The following is a 12,847-nucleotide window of genomic DNA, read 5'->3' on the forward strand; positions in this document are numbered from 1 at the left end:
GCTGTAGGCATTAGATTAAAGATCAACCTTCAAAACATTTCAATCACAAGAGTGAAAGGAGAGGGTGGCTCTAACTTACAATAAACTAGCACAGCATATCAATCTTGAAAGCTACAATCTGAGCACAGAATGTGGTATGACTAATAGATAAAATTAGAGCAAGGACAGAAATTAAATTCTGAGTTGCATTTCTGACTGTAAAATACGCAGTGGTACAACTGGCAGTCTCAACAGTATTGCCTTTAATCCATTGACACTCAAATCTCCCAATAAACCTCTTTGGGGAGACTTTACAATGGGTTAACATTACTGGGGAGTCTATTTTCGGTACATTATACTGTTAAACAACCACAGAAGGAGATTAAGCAGCATGTGAAGGAATGCAAAAGGCAGATGTGAGCTCAGGGGAAATGTGCCTTCTGGAACAGGGATGAAGATGATGCTAAAAACAGTCTTTGCAGTGGTCTTGTGGAAGGAAAGACTTTTGTGGTGAACTGTACTGCAAATACTTCTGCTAAGAGGAAGACTTGTAAGCTCAAAAACAGCAGGGCTTCTGAAACTGAAGGTGTCCACTTGGCAGCACCAACCAAGGGAGTGATTAATTGTCTTATGGGGATTCAGGGCATACTGAAAAAAAAAAAAGATAACTAAAATGTAGTTGATGTTCATAGTCTCGTTCTGTGATTCTTCTTAACTTTCTGTTCTGGGAGTCTTTTTTTTCCCTTTCCCAAGCTACCTATACAACACCTGCTTGAGTTCAGTAAGAAATATCTGGAGGGCAGCCTTGCTGAAAGGAACCTGGGTGTCTTGCTGAACAACAAGCTGAACACATGAGCAGTGCACTGCTAGGAACGAAAGCAAATGGGATCCTGGGCTGCATCCCAGGGACACTGCTGGCAGAAATCGAGATGTGATCATCCCACTCTGCTCAGTGCTTGTCAGCCTACCCCTGGAGTGCCCCAGTTCCACTCCCCACAACTCATACAAACTACAGACAGACTGGAGATGGTCCAAAGGAGGGCCGTGAAGATGACCAAAAGGCTGGACAACCTGACTTAGGAGAAAATACTGAAGGAATTAGGTTTCTTCACCCTGGAGAGGAGAAGGCCCTGGGTGACCCCAACACCATATTCTAGTACTTAAAGGGCATCTGCAAGGACAAGAGAAGCTCTCTCTTTGCAAGGAGCCACATGGAGGAGAAAAGGGGCAACCGACATAAGTTGCACTGTGAGAGGTTTTGTCTTGATATAAGAAAGACATATTTCATGGTGAGAACAATTAATCACTGGCAGAACCTCCCCAGGGACATGGTGGCTAGGGCTGAAATGAAGGTTCCACAAAAAAATAATTCTTTAGCACATTTGAACCGTCTCCCCACTTGCAGGTTCATCTGCGGTTAGTAACTTGCGGCCACAACTGGAAGAATTTATTGTTCAGAAAAGGAAGTGGAAGAAGAGAAAGAATTACCCAGTTCAAAAGCTGAATTACTTTAGGACTGGTAGCCTCAGTCTTGAAGTACTATTGTCAGTTGACAGTGACAGCAGCATTCTTCTGAATCTCTTCTGCAAGACAAATGGCCTGTTGAACCTGAGTTGTGCAAAACTATGGGGATGCAGATCCATTGCGCAAGCTGTAACAGGGACTCTGTTTTGAAAGACAAAGAAGCTTGGTTGTCACATACGTACCAGTAGCTGTTCCTCCTTAGAAGTGGGAAGGACAGTCTTGGAAAGGGCATCCTTACTCTCTTTCCCCAAATTGTGTGCTCTTGAGTTCTTTTATAATTTGCTTTCAAGAGCTGCAGCAAAGTGTTTGTGAGTTCCAAAGGCCTGAAAAAATGTGGATATCGGCCTTAATTTGAATTTTGTATTCAGAGTTTTAAAATATATCTGTGGCTTACAGAGAAAAAGTGTTGGAAGCTGAAGTGTTGGAAAATGAGTAAACTTCTAGTTCAGGTTTACAAATTGTGGAATTGATGTGCAGCACTGAAGGTATCTGCTCCAAGTGAGCTGATCACAGGCAAGCTTGTGGATCTCCTGTCTCTCAGCCTACTACTCTTCCTATGGTTTATGGGACTCCTCTAGAAGCTAGAGATTTGGTGCAGTTCTCCTTTCTCAGTGACCTGTTCTTCGTTCACCTCTGCCCCCATAGGCATCCAGCAAGTTTCCTTGTCATGGTCCTCTTTGGATTGTAAGTCCAGGACGGGACTGTGAGGCTAAATAGAAGGCAAAAGTAACTAAATACTGGTTCTGCCAGCTTTGTGAGGTAGGGAAGGGATACTAGTGCTATCATTTTTTTTCACTCCTGTCTGAAGTCTGTTCAGCACTTGATTTGCTGCTCCACTTTTTCCTTCAGAGAAGACTACTTGCTGTCTTGTAAACAGCTTGAAAGTTATCTCTGTTACTTGTGGCTACGCTAGCTGTGACCTGCCATCTGTGCTGCTCTCAAATCCTAATAGCTTCTCGGCTCAGCTTCCCCAGAGTTTGGCTGGCTCTGAAGAAAGACATTCATTCCTTGAAACATCCTAAAATCTTCAAAGAGCTAAGAATGTCATCCACCAGCTTTCCACTATTCAATGCGTCCTGTCCATGGAGACACAAAAGCATGCAGTGTTGCCAATGGGAGGAACTGCTTGCAAGGGTTACCTCACTCCCAAACACTGTGACCTGGTACTGGTGGGGGTGAGGAGGAAGACTCCTTCCTCCTTTTTTGTGTGCTAACTGCCTGTGTAGCTGATTTTTTTTTTAAAGTGTCTGTCATTGTAATTTCATAGTAGCTTTCAGGAAAGATCAACTTCTCTTAAAGCAACCCATGGGCTTTTTTGTTTGAAGCTGTCTTCCTGTGTCCACAAAATGACCATGGAAAATAAGGATAAGGCCCAAATATGTTTTCCACCCTCTGACCTGATATATTCATCGTGTTCTGAATCAATACATAGGTGAAAAGTGAGCTCATTCTCCTTGGCACTACACCAAGACTGCTCAGTTCATTTTGCACAGTCCTAGACTGTTTGATGCAGCGACCTGGAAGCAAGAGGCCATGAACTCCATCTGAGTTCAAACTGTTCCCAAATTGAAGGAATTCAACAGTTGCTCATCGCTGTTCTAAGACCCAAGTCTCTCCTGGTGGAAATTGGCACAGCTTTAAGTTTAAGCTGCTCTGTGTGAGAAAGTATCTCAGTAATTTCGCTTTACTGTGGCCTGCAGCTCCAGCCTGTATTCTCAGAGTGCCTTTGTGGCACTTAGCTGCAAACAGTTTAACAGAAGAGTTAACTCAATGGGAATTTTATAGAGACCTTATGGAGACTGGATAGCTCAGCTGTTTTTATTTGTTTGAAACTTCTCATCCTCTGATTGTATCAGGGAGTGAGGTATTTTTAAAGCTAACACTGAGCCAACAGTTCCTGAAACCTTAAATTATCCCAGATGAGATGTAAACCAGCACAGCAAGGACTTGCTAAGGTTAAGGGCATGAGCTAATAGATTTTTATTGGGATTATTGGCAGAGAAAAGTGGCAGGTGAAGAGAGCATCAGCTCATAATGTTCATAGCTAGGGGATTAAAAAATAGATAAAAAAATAATTAAATAAAGAACATCTGTAGAAACCATGAAGAGTATTTGGCTGAATAGAACTGTAATCAGATGCATGTTCAACAGCAGGGTGTTTTCTGCCAGCAGCTAGACCCAGGAGAATCGGTTTCAGACTGTACAGAGTTAAAAGTAATTATCCACTGTGGTGACTGGATAATGTGGCACTGCTTCATGGTGCTAAAATGTCTTTGTCTGCCCAGATTGTGCAGGATCCAGCAAATATATCTCTGGGCATGGAGGCAAACTCTGTCTGAGGCAATATAAGACTCAATAGAGGGATGAAAGATTGGTGAGGATCTTTTGCACTCTAGTGATGCTCTGGACACTTGGCCAAAACCGATTCTTAGCATAAGCCACCCTGAATTTTTCAGCACCAAGTAACAGAAACAAGGAAAAAAGAGGCAAATACAGTGAGAGCAGGACTTCCCCAGGTATCGTCAAGTGAGCTGTACAGGGAGCTATATCTCCAAACTGCCCAACAAATGTCTTCTAAAAATTGTCCTCTGTTTTTAAAGCCTACCAGATTGTTTTATTTTCCCTGTCTTTCTCATTCTCTTTCTCTGGCAGCACAGAACTTTTCTTGTGATATCTTTCTTACTTTCTTGCAGCCCAGTCACTCCTAGTACAGGAAAATTCTGCTTTGCATTTCCACTCTAATGTCTGATTTCTCCACTTGATCATGTCACTTTAAACCTCCATCAAATGTTTTCCTCTTATTTTCCTCTAGTGGCTTTTCCCTCTTCCCATTACAGTACTAATTAATGTCTATCACTGGACAAACAAACTCTGTCAGGTGTTTTGGGGATATGACCTTTATGAAGGACACAACCTTATGTCTGTCCTTATGTCCTTCAACCTTATGTCTGAAGGACCAGATGTATTTCTTGGGTAAAAGCATACACCAAGGTGAGCTAGGCGTCCTCTTTTGAAGGGTGGCCCAAGCAATTGTTTGATTAAAAAAATAAATAAAAACATCAAAACAGGAGAAATAGTCACGCATCCCTCAAATGTCCTCCCAACTCCTAACAAGTTGCAGTGTAGATATGTTTAAAAATAAGACTTATATGCATTTGCCTCCAGCAGACTTCTGTGTAGCTGCTCATGCCAAGTGTGGAGGAACAACCTTGGGGCAGTCAGACAGGAGACTTGGGCTAAGTGAGCAGGAAAATCTCAGTAAAATGTGGCATGCTTACCAATCTTGCTCATTTATATTGTATGCTACCAGGGGACCAAGATGGTCTGTCACTGATGTTAGCATACCTGCACAAGGATAGGCAAAGACAAGGGGTAATGGCTTTAAACTAAAAGAGAATTGGTTTAGCTTAGATGTAAGGAGGAATTTCTTTAACTATGAGGGCAGTGAGGCACTAGAACAGGTTGCCCAGAGAAGTTGTGGATGCCCCATCCCTGGACGTGATCAAGTGCAGGTCGGATGGGGCTTTGAGCAATCTGATTTAGTGGGAGGTGGCCCATGGAAGGGGGTTGGAACTAGACAATCTTTAAGGTCCTTTCCAACCCAAACCATTCAATGATTCTGTAAGTGTGACAGAGCTTATGGTAACTGCTCCAGTAGATTGATGTGGAGCTCTTACAGTGCTGGACCAAGACATGTCCCTGAAGGACTCCTCCTAGGGAGTGACCCTTCCATACTGGAGCACGTGCCGTTCTCCAGAGCTGACAGTTGTGAGCATGAGCAAATTAATAGTGTGGTGCTTGCCAAGTTCTGTTAGTAGTGTTTAAACTATGTGAGATTGGAGAACAGAACTGTAAGCACAGCAGATGAACCCATTGGAGAAAAAAAGCAATTCCTTCCAGATCCTTTCTCCCCATCTAAAGATCATTATGAATGTGATATCATTGTTCTGTGCTTATTTGTCTGTTCCCCCCCATCCTCTAACTCAGCTCTAAATGGCTTTGGCTTTCAAAGCCCATGTGTCCCTACACAAAGCAGAGCAATTATAGCATGATCTCAATGTGGTTTTCATTACAGCATTAACAAAACATTCACTTCTTATTTATGGGCCTTCTCAAAAGCAGTTTCTCTAGCTCAGTGTTCCAGTGTCTTTATGCATTCCTACCTCCCCACAAATTGGGTCTGAAATAAAAACTTTGCTTGCAGAGCTGTCACAAGGAGTGCATAAAGAGTCATCCAGGATGAACTGGAGATTGTGCTTTGGTAGGTGATGCAGAGAATTATGCAGGTATTTTGTCTTTCCAAAGGAACAATGGAAGTGCTCCAGCTCAGCACTACCCATCTCAAGTGGACTGAGGTACAAAGAGAGAACAACTTCCTTGGCACAGATGTTCCTGAGGGAGCCTTGTGTGAGAGCAGCCAGACTTCTGCCTGATGTGGCTATACTAGTCTAACAGAAACCATAGTCATCTCTCCTACAGAAAGAGAAGACCAGGTCAAAATGTTTGGAGATGTGCTTTAGTGGAACACAAATCATAAATACCTTTGTAATTAACGGGGATATAACAGAAGGAAACTGTCAGTCTATGATGTTTGGAAAGTTTGGCAAACAGCTTTTGCAGCCCTTTCTGGACTAAAATATTGCTGATATGGCAAGCCCACCAATCAGCAGTTGCAATATTGGGGTGGCAATCCAAAAGCATTAATGCTTTCTTAAATCCTTCTGTCAGGGATCTTTGCAGTCAGTTTTCAATCTGAGAGTGATTTTTTTTTTTTTTTTGATGACACATTAACCAAAGTAAAGGTTGTTCATTTTAGCTTGATTGTATGGCTTAAAGTAATATTATCTTTCTCCGTCACCTTTGGGTTTTTGTTCCTCCTTTTTATTGAGTTTTGCTCTTCTGTGTTAAAACATCATGCATATATTGAAGCTTTTATTACTATAGTTGGGAAGTACTCCAAGTTCTGGCTTGCCAAAAGGTTACACCCTGCTAATGGCAAAAGAAACTAGTCACTAATGCTGGGATTAATAGATTTTACAGGCTACAGATAGTTGTCAAAAGGTATAGGAATGCTGGGTAGTAAATTACAGGAATTTGAGCAGTATAAAGTACCTTGTTGAAAGGGCATCCACAGAAAACAGATGTGTTTTGGGGAGATATTTGACCTTTTTCCATTTCTGCACATGGCTGTGAATAGTTTTTCTATTTCTATGACTGACTGGTTTTAGTTGCCCATTTATATGTGCCCTATAGACTTTGCATACAGTGAAAACCTTATTTTGCTTGATGGAGTGATTAGGGGTGTATAGGTAAGGAGCAAAGTGTGCTCTTCACTCAGGGTAGACTTTCTCAGAGGTGAGGAATTGCAATATTCCCTGAGGATGCCTAAGCTCTGGTGCTTGAGATGTGATCAAGGCCCTTTCTGTAAAACTGGCAAAGGAGGCCAGATGAATTCTGCAGGGTTGCACGGCCAGCTAGTGGTCAAGCTGAGAAGGGAAACTGCTTCCCGTGCAGCAAAGTCAGCAACATGGAGTGCGCTGCCCCTGCCTTCCACAGCTCTTCCACAAGCATTGTCAGTTGACAGGAGTCCAAACCACAAAGTTAAGATTTGGCATGAGATCTGGAGCTTGAGAGCATTCAGGCTCATCTCTTACTGCACAGGAATACAGCAAGCTTTTTCTGTAACTAACGAAAGAAGCAGCGTTCTTTCAAATGCATCCTGCAGATATAGATGCAATAGCAGATGAGAAGTGTTGTTTTGTTTGGTTTCTCAGTGTAAGTTTTCCAGGAAGGAGTCAGATGGCCAGAATTATGCAAACCAAATGGATCATCTTTTGTTTAGAGCAAAGAAAAAGTCACTCATTTTTGCGGTGAAACACAAGCATTCTCCAAACAAAATAATCTCTCCCTGTAGCCAGCCTGGCCAGCCATGAGTCCCCTCTTGAGAATCCAAGTCTGATAAACTTTCTAGAGAGGCATAGATTTAAAGCAAATTAGGGGGTGGGTAGGGAGAGAAACAGAAACAAAAAGCTAAGGAAATCTAAGTAAAAAGCAGCTTTTTTTTTTTTTTTTTTTTTTTTGTGAATGCTGGCATGAAACATTCTTTGGCTTTGGCTGCCAGTATTAGCAAAGGAGAAAACAAGACATTGGTCTTCATTCTTTTGTCATGTGTGCACTGAGACAATGTCATAAATTCATATCTTCATAAATCAGGGTGAGAACAGCCCCAGAGTACCACAGGGCCAGACTCACCACTGCTATGCATCTTCCATGCTCTTGCAAAGTAAGTGGGAAATGCTACTGTTTTGATTTGGTAACTCCATTGCAAAACTAATCATGAATCTAGTGTTATGCTGTAGGGGATATGTGTGAGGGGCATGCATTGTATCACTATGTTGTCTGTCAGCCTCTCTTTTAGTGAGGAAGTCATCTTGTAGATGTGGAGCTAGCAAAAGAATACCCTGTGCTAAAAACGCCCACTCTTAATGTTTAGCATAGTGGAAATGTTAGCATGTGCTCTTGTACTGAGGGTGTGGGAAAACAGGAGTAATATACGGTACTTTCCAGGCCAACAGCAGGAGCAGGGATCTAGAGGGATCACAGAAGCTTGAAAACTGCTCCCAGTAGCTGAGCCATGATGCAGAAGTGCAGCCTATTTGTGAAAACCATACGGCTGGCTGAAATGTTTCATTTTCAGCTGTTTGCCTGTGTGTCAAACAGCCCTTAACAAAATAACTGCTGTGGGCAACCCAAAAATTCAAGTGTGTGTATATAGGCATGGGATTTGCTGGAAGCTGGAAATATAAGGAAAACTTCAGCGAAAGCTACAACTTTTCATTACCGTTTCATTTTTTAATGGAGTGTAAAAAATAAACATTCCCTAACCTGCCTGAGGAAATCATTCTTTATTTTGCTGCCAAAGCAAAGAAACACACCACTATGAAATGGAGATTATAATGTGTGATAGGTATTGCTAGAGCAATATTCTTTTGAAAATTTTGCATTCAGTGAAAACTTCCTATAGGAATGTCTGGGAGAGAAGTCTTGGCTTGGTGAGCTCCGTTCCTGCACTGAGAGGACAAGCTCTTGCAGTCTTTAGGTCCTCTCTTCTTTATGTCTCATCTGCTGCAGTAAAACATGCTGTATGACCTTGCTTCTGAGTGAACCCTGCTGAGCTAACTGCTGAGAATGGGGCCAGGATCAGTGGTGCTCCACTGCCATCACCCTAATAATTATTAGACAACATGCATGTGAACAAATTTCTCAGCAGCCAAGAGAGAGCAAGGCTTACAGATGATGCAGAAATTTCTTTCAAGAAGGTTACCACGTTCTCTTTGTCTTATGTCTCTTCATAGCTTTTCCTCCTTCTACTGGCACCTTACATGGTATTGTAGCTTGCACCAGTTTCCTCAAAAACAAAAAAAAAGACAGAATAGCTCAACTCTTCATTAGATTGCTAAACAATTCGGCTAAGCTTTCACCCTTGCTCCTTTCCATCCCCTGTTGCAATCAGCAATGCCAGCTAAGCACTAAACACTGTTTCGAACATTGCTTACATGTTGCCCAAGTTATGTGCACCCTGGGAAGCTAAGTGTACCATGCAGTAGTGAAGTGACTTTTATTGGTTAGAAACCCTGGCATTGCTTTCTGTATTTTAAACAGCAAAGCAAGGTGGTGACGTTCTTTTCTTTTGACATAGTGCTGTAGAAAGAAGGAATCTTCTACCCTGCGGTATGTAGAGATGAGATTCACAATTTGAACTGATGATGGTATTCGAATCTGCCAGGAGAAGGGCCTTCCAACAAAATTAAAATTTTATCTGGAAATTTTTAGGAAAGCTGATAGTATTTGGTAACTGCTCTCATTTCATATCTATGTAGGCATATCTATAGAAGACCCTAGAGGTGATTATAAATACAGTTAAATGAAAGCTTTCTGATGCAGTGACATACTTCCGGAAACTGCTGATTCAGCAGAACCAACTCATTCCGTAGGAATGTGTGGTTTCCAGCCAAAAAAAAAAAAAAAGAAAGAAAGAAAGAAAAAGAAAGAAAGAAACCAGCCTCTCTGCCTGGTTTTCTGCCAACCTACCTGATCTCTAGTCAGCTGGCAAATGGGCTGGGAAGTTCCTTGGGATCCCCATCTCTCTGTGACCAGAGATAGTATAAAGTTCAGTTTTAAGTCCACAAAAGGGTAGTAGCTTATGTTCCTGTATCTGAGGCAATCTCCTATTGATATATATATATACATATATATTCACTCTGCTTTTAAAACTGTAGCATAATTTATGTAGGAATGTTTCAGTCTGCCTTGAAGTTGTGAAATTTTCCATAATATACAGTTTTTTTCACCCAGCTATTTCTAGTTATATGTAATCTCTTGCAGCTACATCCAAACATCCTACAGAGAACAGCTGTGATGTTTATTCCGAACATGTAAAAAGCTTTGGGTTTTCAGTTCTGTTGATATGTGGCATGAAATACTACAGCAGCATGCAGCAGCTGCAGGAATGGTGAGGGTGCTGCCTGCAGGATGTGGCTGGCAGGTGGTGCTGGGCGTCGGATGCCCTGAGCCCTGCTGTAGAGTGGTATTACCTCACAACAACTACTATGCCATAGCTTTTATCCCCTACACAGTTTTTCATCTTTTTTATGCATCAAGAGTGAGCAAAAACATTATTCTAAACTTTGTCTTTAAGGCCTGTGTTACTGATCTGGTAATAAATCCCAGTCTCTCTCTCTGTCTCTCCCTCTCTCTTTCTCCTCCTCTCTCTGTTTTTCCCAGATGAGAAGCCTTTTGTTGTGGAAGATACCTACTTACTCTGCCCGGCACCCGTACTACGAGAAGTTGGCATGTATGTCTTTTCTACATAATCAAATATTTACTTTATCTGTGGGAAAAATGATAGTCTGCCTCATCTCACTATGCTCTTGTTCTTATATGCATCTAGTTCTGACCTTGGCTCTTGCGTTTCACATTTGAGGACCTCATAGTTTCTAGACTACAAATTTCACACAGGAAAATTTAAATGCTGTTTTAGGTTACACAGAGCATTATTTGCCATCATTGGTCAGGGTTTATCAGGTATGGCATGTCTGAGTGCTAAAAACTGGCTACAGCATATTTTTACTGCTGGTATCGATAGATTTAGAGGCTCTGTTTGAAACTATCTCAATTGAGGGTAGATTATTAGTAGTTCATATGACTGTAAAAGGACTTCTGGTGGAGTTTCCAGCAAAAGTTCTATATTCACATTTGTCCTCCATCATATTTGAAAAGTCCAGCAGTCAGACAAAGTCCCTGGTGACTGGAAAAAGGAAAACATCACTCCCATTTTTAAAAAGGGTAGCAAGGAGGATCTGGGGAACTACAAACCAACGAACCTCACCTCTGTGCCTGGCAAGATCATGGAAAAGATCCTTCTGGAAGCAATGTCATGCCACATGCAAGACAAAGAGGTGATCCAAGACAGTCAGCATGGCTTCACCAAGGGCAAATCATGCCTGACCAATCTGGTGGCTTTCTATGATGGAGTGACTGCATCAGTTGACAAAGGAAAACTACCTGGACTCCTGCAAGGCCTTTGACACAGGCCTTTGACATCCTGGTCTCCAAACTGGAGAGAAATGGATTTAATAGGTGGACCATTCATTGAATAAGGAGTTGCCTTGAAGGTCACACCCAGAGAGCGGTGGTCAATGGTTCTATGTCCAAGTGGAGGCTGGTGACAAGTGATGTACCTCAGGGGTCTGTCCTGGGACCAGAACTGTTTAATATCTTTGTCAGTGACAGAGACAGTGGGACTGAGTGCACCCTCAGCAAATTTGCAGATGACACTAAGTTGAGTGGTGCGGTTGATACTATAGACGGAAGGGATGCCATCCAAAGGAACCTGGACAAGCTTGAGAAGTGGGCCCACGTGAACCTAGTGAGGTTCAGCAATTCTAAGTGCAAGGTGCTGCACCTGGGCCAGAGCAATCCTGGATATGAGTACAGACTGGGTGAAGTTGAGAGCAGCCCTGCAGAGAAAGACTTGGGGGTTCTGGTGGATGAAAAGCTTAACAAGAGCCAGCAGTGCGTGCTTGCAGCCCAGGCCAACTGCATCCCGGGATGCATCAAAAAAGGAGTAGCCATCAGGGGAGGGAGGTGACTGTCCCCCTCTGCTCTGCCCTTGTAAGGCCCTACTTGGAGTACTACGTCCAGGTCTGGAGCCCCCAGCACAAGAAGGGTGTGGAGCTGTTAGAGTGAGTCCAGAGGAGAGCTACAAAGATGATCAGAGGGCTGGAGTACCTCTGCTATGAAGCGAAGGCTGAGAGAGCTGGGGCTGTTCAGTTTACAGAAGAGAAGGCTCCAGGGTGACCTCATTGCAACTTTTCAGTATTTGAAAGGGGCTTATAAAAAGATGGGGAGCAACTCTTTGCTCAATCAGATAATAACATGACAAGAGAAAATGGTTTTAAACTGAAAGAAGAGAGATTTAGATTAGAGGTTAGAAGGAAATTTTTCACTCAGAAGGCGGTGAGGCACTGGAACAGATTGCCCAGAGGAGCTGTGGATGCCCCATCCCTGGAGGTGTTCAGGGCCAGGCTGGATGGGGCCTTGACCAACCTGATCTAGTGGGTGGCATTCCTGTCTGTGCAGGGGGGTTGGAGTTAGATGATCTTTAAGGTCCCTTCCAACCCAAGCCATTCTATGACTCTGTGATTCTATGAAAAGGATTTGTGCATGAACAGACATTTCTCTCTCTACCATGGGAGTAAAGAGATGGAGAGCCAATAAGGACAACATAATCCTCTTAATGACAGAAAAGCATTCCTGTCTCAAAGGTGGAAAGTTTGTGCTGCTGATCCTAAACATAAAAAGATTCTGAATTCATCCTGATTTGCATTTAATTCCCAACAACAACCTTTTATCCAGAAATGAGTTGCCCAATCTTTGCTTTTCTCTGGGATCTGCAGTCTGTACTCAGCTGTGCACCTGACAGTTATGACTTCCCCTTTGCAGATAAAGAGAGCTCCAGTCTCAGCAGAGGACCGATGTGCTCCTGGTCTCTCTGTAAACAAGAAGATGCTTAGAGAGGAGGGACTAACTAGATATTTTCATATCCAGGTCTAGCTAAAAAGTGAACGGCACTTAAAGATGCAAGATGTTTCCTCACTATTATACTGTATTTATTAGTATTAGAGGTATACTTCTAGGCTTTTCTAATCAAAGGGCACATACATTTAACAACGGATGACTTAAGATACAGTATTCCAGCAGTAAGTAGCATTCTCTAAAGTCAGTTAGGAGATCAGAGACAACTTGAAAATACATGTGGCTGAGGAAAATATGATATAATTTA

At 42.5% G+C, this 12,847-nt stretch overlaps 1 protein-coding gene across 1 annotated transcript in view; it reads left to right on the forward strand.

Annotated features, from left to right (window-relative positions):
* The window catches only part of ANTXR1 (ANTXR cell adhesion molecule 1), a 117,480-nt gene that overhangs the window by 34,572 nt on the left and 70,061 nt on the right, over positions 1-12,847 (forward strand). Inside the window, exon 11 of the mRNA XM_080568166.1 lies at positions 10,288-10,357. Within this exon, the coding sequence (XP_080424292.1) occupies positions 10,288-10,357 (70 nt within the window). The remainder of the gene's footprint in view (positions 1-10,287; positions 10,358-12,847) is intronic.

This window comes from Anser brachyrhynchus (assembly GCF_964034855.1).
Source record: "Anser brachyrhynchus genome assembly, chromosome: 26".
NCBI classification, from domain to species: domain Eukaryota; kingdom Metazoa; phylum Chordata; class Aves; order Anseriformes; family Anatidae; genus Anser; species Anser brachyrhynchus.